General features: G+C 53.3%; 5 protein-coding genes and 1 non-coding gene across 6 annotated transcripts; 4 read left to right on the plus strand and 2 right to left on the minus strand.

Moving 5' to 3' along the window:
* Positions 1-1,104: 1,104 nt before the first annotated feature.
* On the plus strand, positions 1,105-1,557 carry QC762_0010490 (uncharacterized protein; the record flags this gene model as incomplete). Its single annotated transcript, XM_062882900.1, has 2 exons — positions 1,105-1,414; positions 1,511-1,557. 2 exons carry the CDS (start codon positions 1,105-1,107, stop codon positions 1,555-1,557), a joined length of 357 nt encoding a protein of 118 aa, XP_062748579.1.
* Positions 1,558-1,844: 287 nt separating this feature from the next.
* On the plus strand, positions 1,845-2,733 carry QC762_111865 (uncharacterized protein; the record flags this gene model as incomplete). The annotated part of the gene is given in 4 exon segments (XM_062885603.1): positions 1,845-1,871; positions 2,170-2,387; positions 2,488-2,665; positions 2,674-2,733. Coding segments are annotated over 4 exon segments (483 nt in total).
* Positions 2,734-3,283: 550 nt separating this feature from the next.
* On the plus strand, positions 3,284-3,378 carry QC762_0010510. The gene has a single exon. It is a non-coding gene; the product is annotated as a tRNA-Glu (tRNA).
* A 2,080-nt stretch (positions 3,379-5,458) lies between these two features.
* Positions 5,459-13,869, minus strand: QC762_111870 (putative PKS/NRPS-like protein biosynthetic cluster; the record flags this gene model as incomplete). Its single annotated transcript, XM_062885604.1, has 5 exons — positions 5,459-9,475; positions 9,527-9,912; positions 10,033-12,853; positions 12,916-13,267; positions 13,412-13,869. 5 exons carry the CDS (start codon positions 13,867-13,869, stop codon positions 5,459-5,461), a joined length of 8,034 nt encoding a protein of 2,677 aa, XP_062748581.1.
* Positions 13,870-14,861: 992 nt separating this feature from the next.
* Positions 14,862-18,266, minus strand: QC762_111880 (uncharacterized protein). Its single transcript, XM_062885605.1, has 3 exons — positions 17,370-18,266; positions 16,494-17,183; positions 14,862-16,433 (listed from the first exon to the last, which is right to left on the minus strand). Exons 2-3 carry the CDS (start codon positions 16,606-16,608, stop codon positions 15,181-15,183), a joined length of 1,368 nt encoding a protein of 455 aa, XP_062748582.1. The 5' UTR covers positions 16,609-17,183; positions 17,370-18,266; the 3' UTR covers positions 14,862-15,180.
* On the plus strand, positions 17,556-19,409 carry QC762_111885 (uncharacterized protein). The gene is made up of 2 exons (XM_062885606.1): positions 17,556-18,303; positions 18,365-19,409. The coding sequence occupies exons 1-2, from the start codon at positions 18,178-18,180 to the stop codon at positions 18,572-18,574; spliced, it is 336 nt and encodes a 111-aa protein (XP_062748583.1). The 5' UTR covers positions 17,556-18,177; the 3' UTR covers positions 18,575-19,409.
* Positions 19,410-20,612: the final 1,203 nt, after the last annotated feature.

Raw genomic sequence — 20,612 nt, forward strand, 5'->3', positions numbered from 1 at the left:
GAGATTTGGGATGGATGACCCGCTGAGATGGACTGGGAATGGTGACCCCGGGGCTTGATGACCCAATGGAGATGACTGGATGAAAGGACGGTGTTTGGCAACCAAAGTTGGACAGTCAAGATGTGTCATCAAGAGTCGAAACAAAAGTGAGCCCGGCGTGTGGCCTGATAATGATGTACTCTCCCTATCTCTGGGACGAAAAAAAACAGGGGCTGGCTGGGATCACGAAGGCGTTTACTGTTTTGTGTAATTGGCCGGGTGGCCAACTATTTGTGATGTTTTGCCAGTAGATTTCTCTTTTGTTGTTGGTCGTCTGAAGTCGGTATTTGTTAGGTAGATGCATGGACTTTTCTGGCGCGCGAACTCGGTATCTGACTCGCAACTCAATCCAAGCTGCTCGCTCTTTCGGTCACAATCGCACCGAGATATTGTGTACATTGAGGATACGCTATGATGACCCGAGGATAAGATAAATGTCAACGATATACAGTTCGCCGCCTAGAGAAAATCGTTCGAGTTGATGTTTTGGCTGTTTATCATGTTGCGAAAAAAGGGGGATCTTCACAATGGAGGAAACCGTTGCATCAACATAACTCAGGATGGATGGTTGCAGGTTGGAGGTGTTGGGGGACTTGAGGGTCAAAGAGGCAGGATGACTGACGATTCCGATGGGAAATCGTCCCACGCGTCTGAGTTCTAACGTCTGTGGCGATTGGTGAAAGTCTAGGGTTTCATCCGAGATCGTACGAGTGCTTGTTTTGGGAGTGCCGTGCCCAAGCTTACACAAGCAAGACAAGCATTGTCGCTTGCGGGTAGCCCCTTGTTGGTGGCACGTGACACCCCTGACTCCAAACAAACATCGACAGAGGAGGAAGACGACCACGAACGTTGACGTAGGAGTTGAAGCAAGGCTGGGGTTTTGTTCAGGTTGCGAATGAGGCGATTGGGGGATATGGAACTGCCGGATATGGGGGGGGAGGAAGGCAAAGGTCGTCTTGGCAGGGGTCTAGGTCGAGGTATTCTGTCCAGTGGAAGATGTGACTGACTCTCCTTTGGGAGTGATGGCATGGAGATGAGCAGTTTGGAGGTTGCAGGAAGAGGTTGATGGATCTGGTATATAACCGTGGATCTCCCTCGTTGTTTTGTGTTCATCTCTCCTCTCAGCATCAGCAAGCACCAGCTTCTATCAACAACAACTTTTACTTCATTTTTGTTCTTCGTCGGCTCTGGAAGTCCGACCAACCCATTTACTACAGGAGCCGCACGGCGTGGATCAACCCCAGCAGCGGTATTCTCACCTTTGTACATTCCCTCGCTTTCCCGTTCACCGGCCAGGGGAAAGCGTTCAAGCTTCTCTCCAGCATCATCAACAACATCATCGTCGTCGTCAAGACTCCCTCTCTTCGCTCTCAAGGTACTCACTTACCCCGCGCACCCTCCCGCCGCTTCCCGGCTCCAACGATTATCTTCATTATCCACTCGGTCCTAAGAAGCCGGCATTCCCTTCTAGACCGTTACCTGCGCGAGCCGCCCATCACCACCATCACCATCGGTTAGACGACTTTGAAGAAGAAGACGGCAGATCACCCACCGACACATCCTTTCGTCGGCAGCAGTCAGTCTCACCACCCCTTGTTCAACCGTCATCATCAGCAAAGCCTTCTCGCACCGTCTTCACCTCGTCGGGAAAAGCCCGTCCCCTCCGCCTCGTCCAGCAATCCCGCAAACGCAGGCCGACAGTCTTTTACGCCCAGCACTCGCACAGTTTCTTGCAGTCGCTGACTTGTATCACTATCAACCAAGACACATCCTTTTTGAGTAGTAGCTCTTCTTCAAACGACAAAATGGCTTCCAACCCCGTCATGCCCAAGGTTGCTCCTCCCTTTCCTTCTTCCTCTGCTGCCCCTTCCCCATTCCCCAACCCAACCAATCTCCCCCCTCTGCCCCCCTCTCGTCCCACGTATGATAGGGGTATGGGAGCTGGGGAGAGATTTGGTGCTGGTGGACAACAACAACAACAACAACAACAACAGCCATTATCATCATCAAACAATAACACACAAGAGAAGCTCCTTGCTGACTTACGCCGCCAGGTAAATCTTTTTGTTCTCTCCCTTGCTTTTGTTCGACGCCCGACGCGAACGATGTGTTGACGTGAGAAATCATTAGCTCGACGACTCCGCCTCGGACGCCTCGTCGGTCGACTCGCGCGGCCGTCGCCGCCGCAGAAACAACAAGCAGCTCGCCCAGGCTGGCGGCTTGTCCAACCCTGCTGTGCTGCCCCGTCTGGCTGACACCAAGCCTGTGAGGCTTCAGCTTGGGCTTAACCTTGACGTGGAGGTTGAGCTGAAGGCTAGACTGCAGGGTGATGTCTCGTTGACACTGCTGTAAGCTCTCCTTGACTTTTCTTTTTTCTTGTTGTTGCTGACGATGTTGTGATGGAAAAAGTCAATAAATGACCCTGACCTGACAATTTTTCTCACCAAGGGTTGAGGAGAAACCCACGGCACGGCCAAAGGAGAGTGTGGAGTTGGTGCCGGATTTGTTTGGGGTTGTTTATGGGTATAGTAGTAGTCATGAAGGGAAGGTGAAGGAGGAGAGGAAGGAGATGTTTTACATGCGGATTGGGCAGATGAGCTTCAGGCAGAACTGGGTTGAACGAGAGGTTAGCAGCTCGCTTACGCTCACGGTCTGCCTGTTGATTCTGGCTTTGGGGATATTGATAGGGTTTGAGGTTGGGAAGTGGGTTGATTTGGTGCTTTTTGGAGTTGGGGTTTCGTCAGGGGGTTGTGCAGTGGGCTTTGTTGGGATGGATCTTGTTGGTTCATCAGAAACAGGCTCGACTGGTGTTGTTGTTGGGTCAGCGGCTGGAGAGGGGGTTCCTGTTGTGGTGGGATGGGATTATCACCATGGTAGGAACAGCGGTACTGAGTATCGCGGCTCTTGGTTGTTGGCTTGATTGCGATCGCCTCCTGCTGAGGATGGATGCCTATGTATAATATACGATGGGCTTGGGTTTGTGTTTGGGATAGATGAGATGATCAGAGAAAATGGACATTGTGTGTTGTTTTCTGGCTTACATTTCTGTCCCCAGGTTTTCCGTTTAAGTGCGAAGTGAGGCTATCCCTAACCTTGATGCCAGTACGTAACAACAACTGGCAGCCGTCCCCCACCAAGACGGAAAAAAACTTGTTTCCACCCACAACTTGGGCCGGGACAAGCCTTCCATCATAATGCCACAACCCAGTCCTGCTTTCATCAATCCAATCGGAACCATCCTCCATCGGGTATGGTGTAGCGGTAACATCGTTGACTCTCACTTCTCAGGAGTGATTGCTTCTCTCTCAACAGCCCCGGGTTCGACTCCCGGTATCCGAGTCACAACATTCTTTTTGCATTTTTGCGTCAGATTTCAGTTTTGTTCTTTTCTCCTGCCATACATAAATAACAATGTGAGTGTGTGTGTCTTTGGTGCAGGGAGAGATGCTCCCGGACTTTGAGACGGTTGATGTGCCTTTCAAACTTGTACCTCTACAAACCACACACAGTCTTCCTGCTCTGATTGTCTATCGATTACTGACACACCCAAGCTGTATCGCTGGTATGTTTTAAAGTTGGCGCTTTCTCAAACCACCGGAGCATGCCCAGTGCTGGTCTGATCGTCCAAACATAATCCCATCTTCAGACCCCAACAAGCACATACGACCATACCCAGCTGAAAATACGGCATCCCGTCCGCTCTGCCCGAGTCAAGCAGCTGAGGGCCGAATCAGTACTCAGGTGGGTGACCACTGGGGAATCCTCGGTGTTGTATGTATTTTTCCTATTTTCTTTTCCTCAGTCTCATTGTCTACACATGAACTCATCTCCCGACCCAAACCGTCACATACGACCACACCCAGCTGAAAATACGGCATCCCGTCCGCTCTGCCCGAGTCAAACAGCTGAGGGCCGAATCAGTACTCAGGTGGGTGACCACTGGGGAATCCTCGGTGTTGTATGTTTTTTTCCTGGTTTTTTTTTCCCTCGAAAAGCTCCACTGACTCCGTACCCAATCTTGACGGCTATTAGACCACGGGTAAGGGGGGCCCCTTTTTAGTACATACCCTTACATACGACTGTACTCAGCTCAAGATACAACATTGGGGGCTGGGTGTTGATGTTATCTGGCAAATATTATGTTGACTCCTTGACAGGTAAAGAATGCGGAAAGGGAGACTGAAGATCAAGATATGAGGTCTTGTACAGAGAGCACGGCAACAGTAAATGAAGAAGTAGATCATATTCATCTGTGTCTCGGATGAAAGTCAACCTGTGAGCTAGATACACAAGACCGAGCTGTTGCTCACGTCAAGACTTGCTCACAGTCAAAACTAGGTGCCCTGCCCTGCCCTGCCTACAGGTACGCACAAACAAACCATCACCCGCAGGTCAGAGTGAGTGACCTTCTCATCGACTCGATGTTTGGCGCGGGTAACTCGAAGAAGAGGAGGAGGAGTAGGTCATGGTAGAGGAGGTGGTTGTGACGGCGGCATTTCTGGGCGGCTGAAATAGCGACCGCCGAGGGGGCACACCCTGGACGGTACAGTGTGAATTGCGTGGGGCGTTGCAGTTGGCGCAGTATATGTCGAGGACGGTATTATAGGGGCCCGTCGAGGCAATTTTCCTGTGTATAGTAGGTAGGTGGTTAGTTGGGGGTGAAGCTCAGCTTTAATTCATGGATGGGAAGATCAAGTTGGGGAGACCGGTGGCAGGTTAGGACTAGATGGAATGCCCTCAGGGTTTTACTCACGCAGTACCAAACACTTATCGTCATGATGATGAGCAGGTGTTTGTCTCTGGTTCTGTGAGAAGAGACTTGAAATGGGCTGGAATGTTTTCAAGAGTTACCAGCACCAAAGTAAACAGATGGATGGATGGACGACATTACGAAAAAAGAGGGGAAAAGATAAACCTGACTTTCCATAGAAGTCCCTATTTATGTTGCAAGCAGAGGAAGCCATGGGATGAATGATTGCCTCCTTCAAGTGTGATCGTCACCAATAGCATCGCGAGGCAAGGCGAGGCTGCCCGGTCGTACAACTTCGTTACTTGCCTACCATCCAAGATTATTGTTACCGGTCAAGAGTCCCGCGTCTAATGAGAAAGCAGCTAGACAAAGGGAGAATGAGGAAGAAGTTAGGAGGTAGTGACACCACCCAAAGAGGTAGGTAGATGACGTGAGCCAAACTTTGAAGAGGATGGAAATACACTTCACTACTTGTCTCGTTGGGTAACACAAGTAAGTTGGGAGGCTACAATATCATGATAAGAAACAAACAGAGTCTATGGTTGTCACTGGGAGTCATGGTGTGGTTTTGAGCTGACATACACCATGTCTGTTTCTATGATGAAAAGCCCGTATCCCTCACGGCAACACTCGCCCCTGACTTCCTACTCACCCCCCAAAGGACCACCCTCAAACCTCACCCACAACCTGCCTATGGTCCCTAACCACGCTCTCCACGAACCTCACAAACCCCTCCCCAAACCGATCCATATCCTCATCCCGATAAAGCACAGTGCAATGCTGCATAAAAAACCCAAACTCCCCCTCCCCCCCCTCCACAACCTCAAGCACCAGCTCGCAAGGATGTCCAATATTATACAACCGATGAACCCCCACCTCAAAATCAGCATGCCTATACTCCCACGGCGCACCACCATGCATCTGGAAGTTAATCGCCACCTGCCCCAGCGGCATATACCCCTCTGGTCTGTTTTCCTTTCCAACCACACGATCGACAATATCATCAAACGACACCTCCGCATGCTCCAACGCCTCAAGCGTGAGGTCCCGAGCGGAGATTATGACATCTTCAAAGGGTGTCTGAAGGGAGCAGTCGTTGTTGAAGCGGAGAGGGAGGACGTTAGCTAGGCAACCGATCACAGACTCGGCGTCGGGGTGGGGACGGTTGCCTTCTAGCATTAGGATTGTGAAATCTTTGTCGGCGGTGTGCCGGAACAGGTAGGCTCGCCACGCAGCGAGGAGGAAGTGAAAGGGGGTGGAGGAGAGGTGGGCGCAGATGCGCTTTAGGCGTTTGGAGAATTTGGAGGGGAGTTGGGTGGTGAAGTGACGGCGGTGGGTTTGCCAGGTTGAGGGGCGAGTTTTTCGCTGAGCGAAGGGGAGGAGGGTGCCGGCGGTTGGGAGGTTGGTGAGCTCTTGGGTCCAGAAGTCTAGGTTTGCGAGGGCTGGTGGGAACTTGAGGAGGGTGTTGTGCCATCGGGCGAAGTCCGCAAAGGTGATGGGTGGGGAGGGGACCGTGTCGAGGTCTCGACTGGAGCGGATCGCGTCGTAGAGGTCCATCCAGTCATCTGAGAGGATTGTGAAGCTGGCTCTGTCGAAGCAGATGTGGTGGGCGATGAAGATGACAAAGTACTCGGTTTCTGATGTTCTAACGAGGGTCATAGTTGCTACTTCGCCTTTGGCTATCTCGAGTTGTTGGTTTCGAAGACGTGAGATGATGATCTGGAGCTCTGTTTGAGGGGATGTGGTATAGGATACGTCCTCAATGACCAGACGGCATTTCGGCTCTGGCGATGGTGACTGAACGAGCCGGTTGCCGTCTTGGACGAATGCTGTGCTCAGTGCTTGGTGCCGTCGTACAGTCTCGTGGAAGGCTTTTCCTAGTGCAGGTAGATCTGGGTGGCCACTGATGCGCAGGACACCACATAGGTTCATCTGAGACTTGTCTTCGGCGCGGACATGGCGAGCATACATTCTCGCTTGGTGAGTTGACACTGGCACCGGACCAGACGTTTGGAGTCTCGGGATGTGATCCAGCTTCCTGCTCTGATCATGTTGGCCATTGATAACACTCGCTGATGTCTGCTTCTCACCCGAACCTGTCTTCACACGCTCCTCGCTCGAAGATACTGCTGCAACAGGCATCGACGCCACGACCTTTTCGACCAGCCCCTGAATGGACTTTGCACCAAGTATATCAAACAGCGAAAGGTCAACTTCGGCAGTTTCCTTGAACCATTTCCGGAACTCGACAGCCACGATTGAGTCGAGGCCATAGAATGATAACGGGTTGGTTGGCAGAATGCTCTCTGTTGGTGTGCTCAAGACTGTTGCCACTTTCTGGGTGAACGCTTGCTGTAAGACGGCAATCTTGTCCTCAACGCTCCCTGCGGATGCGAGGAGGCTTGCCGTGTTCACTTGACCAGCTGCAGCACCGCTGCCGGCCCCGGTGCCATACGATCTGTTGGCATACAGTGTGCGGAAGACGGACCGCTCCGACCACCAAACATCAGGCTCCTTTGTGTTGACGCCGACAATCAGCTGATGCCAGTCGAGGCCATCTGTGGCGGCATCAGGCTTCTTCAGCTGTACTGCTTCCTCAATCAAAAACATGAGTTCTTGTTCCGTGAGGATATCGAGCTTGTTTCTGTCGAGGCTCTTCCTGACAAGCTCATTCTCAGCAACCAAGCCCCTCGTGGGCACAGCACCAAGATTCATAGCCGTTCCGACAAGGCCCTGCTCCCGTCGCCAGCGCATGAAGGCATCCATGTACGCATTGGCGGCAACGTAGGCTCCTTGTCCCTTGTTACCGCAGATGGCCGACACCGACGACCAGCAGACGAAAAAGTCCAAGTCGATGCCCAACGTTGCTGTGTGCAAATTCCACGCACCGGTGCACTTGGTGTGCAGCCCGGTCTGGTACTGATCAAAGGACAACGACCTGATCATGCCGTCCTGTAGCACAACCGCAATATGAAAAACGCCAGCCAGCGAAGGACCAATCTCCCGAACGACGTTCTCAACATCAGCCAAAACACCCACATCCCCCTTGTAAACACTGACTTCAGCCTTCCTCGACCTGAGCCAATTCACCGTCTTCCTCCCATTACTACTCTGATCCCCCGACCGGGACATGAACGCAAACCTCCTCGCCCCACGAAGATACATCCACTCCGCCGTCCCCGTCCCCAAGCCCCCCAACCCCCCAACCAAAAGATACGTCCTATCCCCCTTGAATAACAGCCTCTGATCATAACTCGGCGGGGCAACCATCACCTCTTCCTCCTCCTCCTCATCAACAGTAAGAACAATCTTCCCCGTATGCCTCCCCAGCTGCATCAACCGAAACGCTTTCTCCGCCTGACCATAAGAATACTCAAACAACCCCTCAGGCGGCCTTACCTCCCCAGAAAACACCATCTCAAACGTCTCCCCCAACAACCTCGCCGCCAGGGGTTTATCCAACTCATAAACCAAAATCATATCCACCGAAGCAAAACTGACATTCCTCCTGAACGGATCCATCCCCAAGTTCGAATTCTGATGTATGTCCCTCTTCCCAATCTCGACAAACCTCCCAAACGGCGCCAAACACCCCCATGTGGCATGAAGCAGTTTCCCAGCCAGACTATTAATCACCACATCCACCCCTTTTCCTTCCGTCGCCTCCATCACCCCCCTCACAAAAGAATCATCCCTCGAATTAAACACCTCCCCCTCCTCCATCCCATACCTTTCCCTCATCAACCCCCTCTTCCCCTCCGAACAAGTAACCAGCACCCTCGCCCCGATATTTTTCGCCATCTGAATCGCCACCTGCCCAACCCCCCCAGCAGCACTGTGTATCAGAACCGTTTCTCCCCTTTTCAACCGTCCAACCGTGAAAAGCGAATAAAACGCCGTCGTCATCGTAACGGGCAGACTCGCCCCCAAAGAAAATGACATTGTGTCAGGTATCTTCACGCACATCTCACCATCCTGACGAACAAAAGTCTGATGTGCCCCCTGGCCAGGACGGTAAGCTACCACCCGGTCCCCAGGGGAAAGGTTAGTAACGGAGGCGCCAACGGCGGTGATGACACCCGCGCATTCGTTGCCCATGTTGTAGTCTTGGATTATCCCCAACGCTACAGCCAGGTCGTGGAAGTTGAGGGCGGAGGCTTTGACGCGAATGAGGACTTGGTTATCACCAAGGGCGGTGTTGTCTTGGGGGAGGGAGACGAAGTGGAGGGTTTCGAGGAGGCCGATTTTGCCTACTCGGAGGGCGAGGGAGGGGTGGGAATTGTAAGGTGAGGGTTGGGGGAGGCTGCCGAGGCCGGAGGGGAGTTTACGGTTGTGGGGGAGGTCTTCTTCTATGCGGGGGATGTGGAGGGTTGTGTGGTGGAGGGAGAAGTCCTCTTCTGAGGCGGTTGACAGGCAGGGGAGGATCTGTTTTGTGATGAGGGCGGGGGAGGTGGAGGGCTGGATGTCGAGGGAGAGGAGGCGAGAGGCTTGGTTTTCGTTGCGGGCCACGCGGAGGAGGCCGAGGATTTTGGCGTGAGAGGGGTTTGTGGATTGGATTGTTGCGCCGAGGGTGAGCCAGAGGAGGGTGATGTTTTCAAGGGTGAGGAGGTGGCGGGTGCCGAACCATTCTGAGGGGGGGTCGATGGGGTTTGAGTGGTTGTCAAGGCTGCTTAGGACTACGACGTACTTGGTGGTGAGATTATGAGCGGTGACTTCGTTTATGGTGGTGGTGGTAACTGAGGCGATGTAGGGGGATGCCTCGAGTTCTTCCATGATGGCTCGTGTTGTTTCCGAGGAAACAGTTGATAGGATCACTGTCAAGTCAATCTGAGCTGTGGAGACGTTGGTTGCTGGGCGATAAGCGGTCCATTCGGAAGCGGTTGCAACCGGTGTCCATTCCGTAAGAGACTCACTGGTGACAACCACAGCATTGCTGGCAAGTGATGTTTGCAGTGCCTCAGGAGAAAGCTCAGCGTCCTTGCCCACGATAACGAGATCATACCGGCCTTCTGGCCCAGCCAACACATCAAACCTTTCCGGCCACTGAGTTTCCTCGCTCAGAATATGCAGAGTCTCATACAGCGGTCGGCCCGTGACTGGCACTGCCAAATGAGCCAGCAGAGCTTCAGCCTCAGAGTATTTCATAGCCAGCAAAACCCTCGAAGTAGGATGCTGAAAGGTATACAACCTCACCAGCCCCCCAACTCCCCCCTCAACCTCGGCCCCCTCCAACAAATCAAAACAAGGCTGCCACCTCTGCCGGAAAAACAACGCCCTCCCCTGCCCCTGACCATCACTCCCCAACGCAGTAACCTCATTCCCTGTAGCCTCAATAATCAACTCCCCCGACCCCTCCTCCCTCAACAAAATATGATTAACCGCCATCCTCTGACTCGGCAACTCCGTCCTCGTCTGCACCGTATACCCCCTCCTCCCCCCCCTCCCCCCTTGCTCCACCAATATCCCCGAAATATCCAACGTCTTCATATACGTCGACACAAAAGCCTCGGTTATCTCCCTCCCCAACCTCGACTCAATCCCACTAAACAAAACATGAAACATCGAATCCAACAACGTCGGATGAAGCACCGTCCGCTCCTCCAGCTCATGCTTCGGAAACACCATCGGATCAAACTCAAACTCGGCAACCGCAAAACCCGGTCCAGAGACAACATCTCCCTTTAGTAGCGCAAAGTAAGGCCCATACTTCAAATCTAGCCTCTCCAACCTCTCATACAGCGACTTGGCACTCACGTACCTATCCGACCTCCCCCTCATCTCCTCCACCCCCTCCACTTTTGTCAACGACCTCAACCCCCTCGGCTCGCCATACTCGACCCAAATCCTCCCATGGCAATGCCTCGTCTCCAGACCCTCCTCAAAACTCGAAACCTCAAACTCGAACCACTCCTCCGAAAACGTCCTCGCCGACTCCGCCACAGGCCTCAGTTCCAACACCGTCTCCGCCCCCTCGTCATGGTCCTCCCTCAGAGCAAGCGGGGCTTTTATCAAGACCTCCTTCAGATGCACCGCGGCAATGCTTTCGTTCCTACGGTCCCCAAGTCTGACCGCCGCTTCAATAGCCATACAGCAATAACCCGCCGCGGGGAAAACCACCTTCCCATCTACACAATGATCTCTCAACCAAGCGATCTCACGCAACCGGATGTAATTCCTCCACCTTGGGATGTGATGAACCCCCCCCGGAACGGGAACTCCAAGAAGTGTGTGTCGTGTTTCGCGGTGGAGGTGCTCAGTGGTGAGGCGGTTCAAAGACCAGTAGTTCTTGTGGTTCCACGCGTAGGTTGGTAGATCCACGAGGCGGTTGCCAGGGCCGTTGATGACTGGTAAATCAACGGGGTATCCGAGAGTAAAAAGCTCTCCTGCTGTGCTAAGAAGGGACTTATATGCCGAGCGGTCACGAGAGAGTGTGCCGAGGTAAGGGGTCTTGTCTAGCCCGAGTAGTTTGAGGACTTCTTTAGCGGGGGCTTTGAGGGCTGGGTGAGGGCCAATTTCAAGAAGGATATCCACTGTTGGTTTCTCCTCCTCATCCAGAACCGCTCCAGTGAGAGCGTCAGAGAACCGAACTGGTTGGACCATGTTTGCTGCCCAGTACCCCGGCCCGAGCGACCCGGAGTCGGAGACGACACGGGCAGTGACACTAGAGAACATCCTAGCGGTAGGCTTCTGCGAACAAACAGCCAACTCCCTCCCCTCCAGCGCGGCCTGATACCGCGGAGCCATGGGAGCCATATGATGCGAGTGAAAAGCTTGCTCGACTTTCAACTGCCGGGCAAACGCCTTCCGAGCAAGCAACTTCTCCTTCAACTCCGTGACTGCGTCCAAGTCTCCCGAGACCGTCACGCTAGAAGGGCTGTTGATAGCCGCGATGGTGAGCCGGTCTGCATACGCCCCCAACTCAACCTTTAGCTCAGCTGCTGACAGTCCCACCGCCATCATCGCCCCTGGGATGCAGTCTGCTGCTTCAAGGCCAGCAGACATGTACAACCCACGGTAGTACGCCGTGACAATCGCCCCCTCAAGCGACAAAACACCCGCCGCATACGCAGCTGCTATCTCACCAGACGAATGCCCACACACCGCCGACGGCTTCACTCCCCAATCAGACAACAAGTCAACAACTGCAACCTGAACAGCCGTGCACACCGGCTGCGAGAACCTGCTTTTAGAAAGCCGCGACCCCTCCTCATCACGAAGGAGCTCATCAACAATCCTCCAGTCAGGCTTATCAGGCAACGTCTGTAAAGCCTCATCGCAACGCTCCAGTGTTGCCCGGAACGCTTCAGAGTGAAGTATCAACTCCCGGCTCATGTCATATGTCTGGGCACCCTGGCCCGTAAAGACATACCCTACTCGAATAGGCTGTTCACTGTCGAGAGGTTGAGTCCATTTAGCGCTTGATGCCCCAGATGAAAGGGCGTTGGCTAGCTCTTCAACACCAGCCCCATGTGACAGGACAGCAAAGGTCCTGTTGCTGTGCACTGAGCGGCGTGTAGAGAAGCTGTGGGCTAGATCACGGATAAGCGTCTGCTGATCACCCCCCTTCTTGCTGCTGAGGTAACTGGCGAGGTTGCTGATCGCTTTCTCGCCGGCTACCTCCGAGTGTGAAGTGAGCGGAAGCAGGTATGGCCGCGTCTTGGCCTTATCAACACCATTGACTATGACAGTTGGGGAGTCAAGAGGTTGTTCAAGAACAACATGGGCATTCGCACCGCCATACCCAAAAGAGTTAATGCTTGCCCGGCGCGGCTTTCCATCTGACTCGACCCAGTCCAGGGCAGAAGTGGGAACCTTGAGTTTCCACTCGTCAAAGAGTATCTCCGGGTTAGGCTTGTGGAAATGCATATTGGGCGGGATCTTGCCATTCTGAATAGCCAACGTCGCCTTGATAATACCCGCAAGACCAGCCGCGCCTTCCAAATGTCCAATATTGGATTTGACACTGCCGATATAAAGCGGTCTCGTGCGGGTAGACGTGCCAAAGACTTTACCGATAGCAGCAGCTTCACGAGGATCGCCCGCCTTGGTCCCCGTTCCATGAGCCTAAGGTATGTATATCTGTAAGCTCCCATCCAAACCACACACCACCAACAAGTCAAACTCACCTCAAAATACTCCGTATCATCCGGATCAATCCCCGCCCTCCCATACGTCTCCCTAATCAACCCCTCTTGCAACTCCGCCGACGGCAGCGTAATCCCATCCGTCTTCCCGTCATGATTAACCCCACTCCCCCTCACAACAGCCCTCACCCAATCCCCATCCCCAACCGCCTCCTCCCTCCTCTTCAGCACCACCGCACAAACCCCATCACCCCTCACATACCCCTCCCCATCCCTATCAAAACTCCTACACCTCCCATCAGAACTAAGAAACCCCATATCAGTCATAGTCTGATACGTATTCGGCCCAAAATGCAGTGCCGACCCAACAACAACAGCCATATCCGCCTCCCCACTACGAAGGGACTCACACCCGAGATGAAACGCCGTCAGACTGGACGAACACCCCGTGTCAACCGTCATGCTCGGCCCGTACAGATTATACATGTACGAAATCCTATTACTAAGAATGGAATTCCCCGTCCCAGTGATGGCGTACTTGGGGTAGTACTCCAAGTCCTTGTTCTGAAGGTTGTGGTAATCATTGGAAGTGGTGTACATCCCACAGTAAACCGACGTGCGCGAACCCCTGACAGAAGCAAGGGGGATTCCCGCGTCTTCGAGGGCTTCGTAGGTTACTTCCAGGAGGAGACGCTGCTGGGGGTCCATCGCCTCGGCTTCTTTGCCCGAGACGCCAAAGAACTCGGCGTCAAAGTCGGCGAGGGGTTGGTCGAGAAAGTAGCCGTGCTTGGTGTTGAGCGTGCCTTTGTGGGTGTGGTCTGGGTGGTAGAAGGCGTCGATGTTGAATCGGTCGGGGGGCATCTTGCGCTGGAGGTCGATCTGGCTGAGGATGTTGTCCCAGAGACGGGCTGGGGTGATGGCTCCGGGCACCCGGCAGGCCATGCCGACGATGGCTGGGGGGTTGGGGTGTTTGTCTCTGCTGGTGGAACTTGCCATTGTGTCTCGAGTCCTGGCGGTGTTTGGGATTTGATAGAACGAGGTGATAGCCAGGTTGTTGAAGGGTCTATGAAGACACGACTATAAGCCTCTACAACAAGCAGGTTAGAAACGAGAGCTTTCTGAAGAGTGAGAACCAATGGCTTTTTAAACTTACCAGGTAGGTAGGTAGGTTAGACCCTCCCCCGCCGGTGAGGTGACCCGCGTCTATCGGCCCGCACGTCGTGTCTAGGTTGTCCTACACATTCATGCGATCCCCGTCTTTGATCCTGTATATCAACAGCAGAACTTCCGTCGCACACATCAGGTTGTACTACCACTTGCTCGTCAACCTCTCCATCTGCCCACAACAACTCATCTGACACCCCTCATCCTCCTTCCTACCCAAGACACCTCACCCATGGTCCCCAATAACAACCCCCTGACGCCATCACGAAATCGCCCCCCCTACCGAAAGCCGCATCTCCGGATCTCCCCTTCAAGCACCAAGACGCGCGTTCCCTTCCCCTCCACACTCGGTAACTTGACCTCTTCCAGACAAACTACTGCGCGGTAATATACTCATGTGTTGATAACTTGATAGTCGTCCACCTCTCGGAAAGGCAACAATACCGCTGTCGGGTGTCTTTGCGTGTGATCGAGACGAAACAGTAGTAATCATAACTTGGGAGGGTGGTATAGTAGTGAGACAGTAGTTTCATTTCTTATATGCAGGTCCTTTGTAAGCCGATGCCCGCACCCTTTGTAAGCAGCAGAAAAATGGAGAGAAAAGAGAAGGAGCTAGTGGGTCGAGATGGCATGGTCCAAACTAAGGTTCTTGCTGAGGTTAGAAGAGTAAAACGAAACGGCCCAGGAAGTCGCCAAGTTGATATGACCTCTGGTTTGAGAAAAACAAAACGTAAAAAGGCATGTCGGTCGTCGTTGAGGTTAGCATTGCCATCGTGTATACAGTTGGCATCTCAGTAAGCGTTGCAACGTGGGTAAGGCATGTGTCATGTGCAGAAAATGTGAATATCAAATTTGTTTATTTCAAAACTCCTATCTGTTTCCTTTGCCAGGTAGTCAAATCAAAATGCTATTAAAAGATAATACCAGCAAACACGCGTAAGCAACGTCGCCGTAGCGTATCAAAGAAAACGCCATGTGATCCAAGACAAATGAAAACCCCGCGTCCCCATACTCATCGTTGTTATCGTAACCGCGCATTCATGTGTGTATAATGCCGCTTATCAAAGATCATCAACGGCATAAAACTTCATTAGATGTCCTGTCATCGATCATCCGTCTGTCACTCGTGCCTGTGGAAAAGTCCTAGGCAGTCACACTGCTTCCCATCGAGCCCCATCGGAACCTCCTCAGCGTTCCACCGGATGTGGACTTGACCAGCTCGCGCCCACAGCTCGCAGAGGTGTTTGACGCCGAACCAGCAGCGCTAAAGGAACCCAGCGCACTCCCCTCTTGCCGACCTACCTCGCGCCCAATGACATAGCCTGCCCCAAACCCTACCACGGAAACCAATACCACCACACCAGCGCTCACCACCCAAGTCATGAGCGTCGGGCTGAGGAAGGTTGCTGTCTCCCCTTCGGCGAATCCAGGTGAGCTGGTCTTTTTCTTCTTGACAGCCCGTGAGGATTTCGTCTGGTTGGTTGTGCCACGCTTGTGCTTCTCTGCCGAATCCTGCTGCTCCTCCTTTCCTCTGCTCGACGTGGAGCACGGGGCACTGGGAGCACTGGAGTTGGATGCGGTTCGAAGTGGAGCCTTGGGCGGCCCGCCGGATCCGCCAACGGAGGGCGGAGGTGGGCCTTCGGCCAGGAGCTCCGATTCGGGAACGAGCCTCAGCTCCATCGGTTGCGAGCTTGGCAGGACACCAACCCCTGCACCGAGTCCACCCATGCCGGCATTTGAGGGTCCGGCTCCACGTCTCTCATCGGCCTTTCCAAGACCACGAGCAGCCTGAGCACACGACAGCAGAGTCGTGAGTGAAGCACGAAGCGCGGCGTCGTGATCGGCTTGGTAGGCAGGTGACATGAAATTCGGGTGGTCGCGATGCGTACGGGCGTGTGAGCGGTGAGGCATGGGAGGCCGTGATTGGGGTGGGTGGTGAGGAGGTACTGAGCTGGTTGAGTGGCGGTGGGTTAGGTGTGATGGCGGGTGCGAGAAGGCATTTGGCTGTGGCCTGAATGCGGGCGCATCTGACGGGCGACCAAGGGCGGTCGCATTCTCGTCGTCGTCACTATCAGTATCGATATCTATGGCCCGGCGGACGGTAGTCTGGTAACGCAGCAGATTCGCCGAGGGATGCACTGCCTCGTTTGAGCTCGTCATAACTCTATCCTCTTCACTCTCCGTCTCGTCATATTCTTCCTGGCTGCTGGTAGCGCCGCCACGACTGGAGGGATGTCCGATAACGAAAGATGCGGGCATTGGCCGGTGCTGCTGCGACCTCCTCGGCCTGGGCGGGTACGAGTTGGTGCCGACCCTGAGGCCCGTAGTTACGATTTCATCTCCGATAGATGACAAGGACGAAGACGACGGCTGCGAGGCTACTTCTACCCACGACTCTGCATGTTCAAAAGTTAGTTTATTGGCGAGATGGATATCACTCTCGATGCAGTACTGACCATCATATCGGCGACGCGGCGATGTCCCGTCAGATCGCCCCGTGGCCCCCGCGCTCTCCGGAGCATCGCCATACAGCCCTCCCGGCCCGGCGCCTTGAGAATCGTAGGGCCCCATCGTAAACGCAAGCTGTTTATTGGATAGACAACAGGTCTTTCAAATGCTTGGTGATTTGTTAAGTTGTAGCCCCGTGTTTGTTGGTTTACGGCGCACTCCGGTTTGGTGATAGCTGTCCCCCTTGGCTGGTCCCCGCCCGGGCAAAGTGGAGCCGTGAACAAGGAGACAACCTGTTTGACAGGATGGTTCGATGAACAAACCAACAGTGCGGGGAATGGGTTGACGTTGACGTTGACGTGCGACGCCAGGAGCCAGGTATCGTGGATGAGTACTCTCTTGGTGAAGCGAGGTTGAATTCCTGATAGTCGATAGGTTCGTTGAGGCTTTGTCGTTCTTTGTCCCTCCAGCCTCGATGGGTGAGTGAGCATGCGCCGGGCTGGTTGAAGCTTGGCAGAACGGACGGGAGCGTGCCAGTGGCCGCCGTGAGGGCGTGGGTTGGGGCTGGCAGGTCAGCGTGACCAGACTAGCTTGTTTGGGGAAAAGTGGAGAGGTCATCCTGGGCCATCCTGCAAGCTCATTCGCTGTCACCAGCTCAAACCATCCCCACTTGCTTGTCTGCTGGACAGGGCACGCTTCTGTCCAATGACGCGATGGTTCTGATTAGCAGGGGTAACGCGGCAAGAGGTGCGATAACGATAAGATGCCAGAGGTCTGAGACGATTTACTGCGTAGAGATGCAACCTGGGATGCTTACCAGCTGCGTGAGGTCGCAATAACAAGAGGTTTAAGATCAGTAGATGGACTGATAGTGGCATACATACATCATTCCAGACTTGCCATCAGTTAGAAGTCCGAAGAAATGTGATTCAGGCGCAAGACGTCATCATCTAGGCAACTTCTCGTTACCGGACGGCTCTCGCCCAGTGCCGGGTCGGGTGAATGAAAGGCGGAAAAGGCCATGTCACGTCGATGAAGATTCTTGCCTGATAATAAGCGCAAGGATGGCGTCCTCGGGCATCATGAAATGTACAGCATTATGAACATCCCTCAGTCGCCAGAACAGACACGTGCCTGGATCAGCACCAAGTCGAAATACCTCTGCCGTGCTTCTCCTTTAGGAAATTGTGTGCTCACCTACTTTCCTTCTGAGAGATCTGGATGCCACACACTTGAATAATCCTTACGATCGATTTGCTGCCCTACGCGACAGTTGAGCCTCCTCAAGCAGTCATCACGATGAACACAAGATGACTGGAAACAAACTGCGGGGGGAACACCTGCTCGACAGCAGCCCCGCTCCGGCTCCGCAACCATGAACGAGAGGTTTTCTTTCTTTTTCCTTTCAGCCCAGACAACACACACTTGCACGTATTCGGACACAGAGCAAATAAGTGGTTTGTCTGGGTTCCTCGGATGAAGACATGGTGATGTGATAGAGGGGGTGATGTCTCGGATAGCTGAGGTTGTCATGGAAGTTGGTCTGACTCCCGACTGTGTCTCTACAGCACAGCACAGCTGCAGAAGCATCTGCACCCTCCTGCAGAGACCTGTCCCAATGGTCGGCGATGTTTGGTTTCTAAGGTGGTCCTTCAACCACGACCACCACGGCAGCTTGTACAGGCCAAATCCATGATGGATCGGTGTGGCTTACGTGCTTCGAAAGCTGGATGGCTCACAGGATGGTTTGAAGGCAACCTCAAGATCGGACACCCCACGGCGATATTTGTCACGGACAACACTAGCCAATGTGAGGAGGTCAGTCTCTCGGCCCGCCGGTTGACGTGGCAATAATTACCGACGATATTTGATGTTACAGACACTACGGGACGCTGGACAAGAACGCGGGGGGACAACCCAACCGGTTGGTCATCTGAATTGGTGTTGCAAAATGCAGCATCCCGATGAGGTGGCAGGCAAACCCGTGCTCGACGGCTTCTCGGCAGTCGATTCTCGAGAGACTGGGGACGTCGGGCGGTCATTCATCGGAGCCCGACTTGACCAGCCTAGAAGAGCCTCATGCCTCTAGTTGTGTAGCATCCAGTGTGCATGAGAATTCAGGCGAGAGATTGTCCGACTCTGTAAACAGCTGCAGATGTGTCGCGTGAGAATTGAAAGCACTCGGCAAACTCACCGGTCAATATGTTCTGAGTCGAGGTGGAAGGGGTATTCCGAACGGCGGTGTTTCATCCTGATATCTTCTGGCACGCCAGCTCGAGAAGCTTCGATGTCAATCCAAATCGAGAACCAGCAACACCATAGATTTTTGAGATAATTTATGGCAACTAAGAGTGAAATGGAGCTATATTGGTGTAAGTGAAGGGTTGTCGTTGATTTAAGCTCCCTGACGAAAGAGCCCCAGCGTGTGGAAACTATCTCGAAGAGGGAATTGTAAATTCAGAAGACCCGTATTGCCAGCACAGCCTCCGAGCATATGCGCACGTAGCCAGGGGTAATTTGATATAAAAACGCTCACCTGCACGCCGCTCGGTCTACAGAAACACTTGCCTTCATAAAACACTTCGCAACAACGAAAAAAACGGTCAGTTTCAAGGTGTAAAGAAGAAGAACTCGTCTCAGTCGCCAACATGCTCTACAGACGACATTATTTCCAGCAGGACGTGAGTAAGCATTGGTCCGTCCTCGACCGGCGAGAGGCTTGGCAGCCACCTGCACCTCTTCGACTGCCCTCCACTCCCCTACTTCCCATAGAGCACCTACCCTCCATCAAGACAAGGGTACAACTGATGTCTCCAGCCCTGCCAGGCAGTTTTAGATACATACATCGCCTTGCTTACCTCAGACAATCCAAGGCTGGCTTTCCACCTAGAGTCCTAATATTTCATGTCCTTTTTTAATGTGGAATGAAGATCACTCGTATTTACTCGCGAAATATTCACAGTCAAAAGAACCAACAGTGCTGCAAACTCGGAACGCCGGCTGGGGATGCTGGGTCCAGCCGTGGAGAAGCCGGGGCGGGTGTGTGCTGCTTGCATGCTGCACTTACACTACCTACATGCATGACAGCCATCAGCAAGAAAGAAGGAAGAAACGAGGAGCCGGAAAGAGGTGGGCGACAGGCAAGACTCCCAAAATTGAGGCTCAAAAAAGATACAAAGCAACGGAACAGCTGGCGAGCCCCTCTCTGGATCGATTTGCTTCTGGCCCCCTCCTTCCATGCTCCCCTCCCATGCTCGCCCCCTCCTGAATCCAAGAAGGTCGGGATATGCCACACCCTGCAAGCATGAGCGCACTTCTATGCAACAACACCAAATCCTGCCAATAAACGGACTAGTCGATCTGCAATATGCTCCTGGGTCGATCCGCTCATGTGAACCATGTTCAGCGAGTGGGGTGATGGACAGCATCAAGATACGTATTTGCGGCTCAAAATTGGGCTTTCACGGGTATAAAGATGGCATCTGGAGACCGTGAACGAGAGAGTGAATTCATCCGGAATCACACAACATCTCAGCTTCACAAGTCTACCCGAAGTCCACCTCGTTTACCTACGCACACTCAGCCCAATTCATCCACTCAACCATTTCACATCACTACCACCTCTACCACTCTACAAGATGGCTTACAACACCATGACCCAACAATCTTGCTCAGACCTGGTGAACCATCATGAGCAAGAACCCTTCTACGAAGTGAAGAAAGGCACATCCTCCTCCTCCTCCAACAGCTCCGGAAGTAGCGAGTGAATGGGGTTTCTTGACGAGAGGCTCACCCAGCCAAAATGTAGGCATCTGCTGCTCTCCTTTTCCATGAAAATTCAGTCTATAACGAGAACATAACCCTGCTCACCCACATGACCCTTGCTCACCACTCTACTACGACCCACAGGTTCCCAACAAAGCCATATCATGCCCCATACGTTACAAGTTACAACCACCTACACATAACTATACACACCCACTACCCCACAATCGACCACAAATACGATACAACCACTCTCACAAACAACCACTCTCACACAACCACTCTCGCACAACCACTCTCACACAACCACTCTCACACAACCACCCCCACACAACCACTCCCACACAACCACTCTCACACGT

Source organism: Podospora pseudocomata (assembly GCF_035222375.1).
Source record: "Podospora pseudocomata strain CBS 415.72m chromosome 1 map unlocalized CBS415.72m_1, whole genome shotgun sequence".
In the NCBI taxonomy this organism is placed as follows: domain Eukaryota; kingdom Fungi; phylum Ascomycota; class Sordariomycetes; order Sordariales; family Podosporaceae; genus Podospora; species Podospora pseudocomata.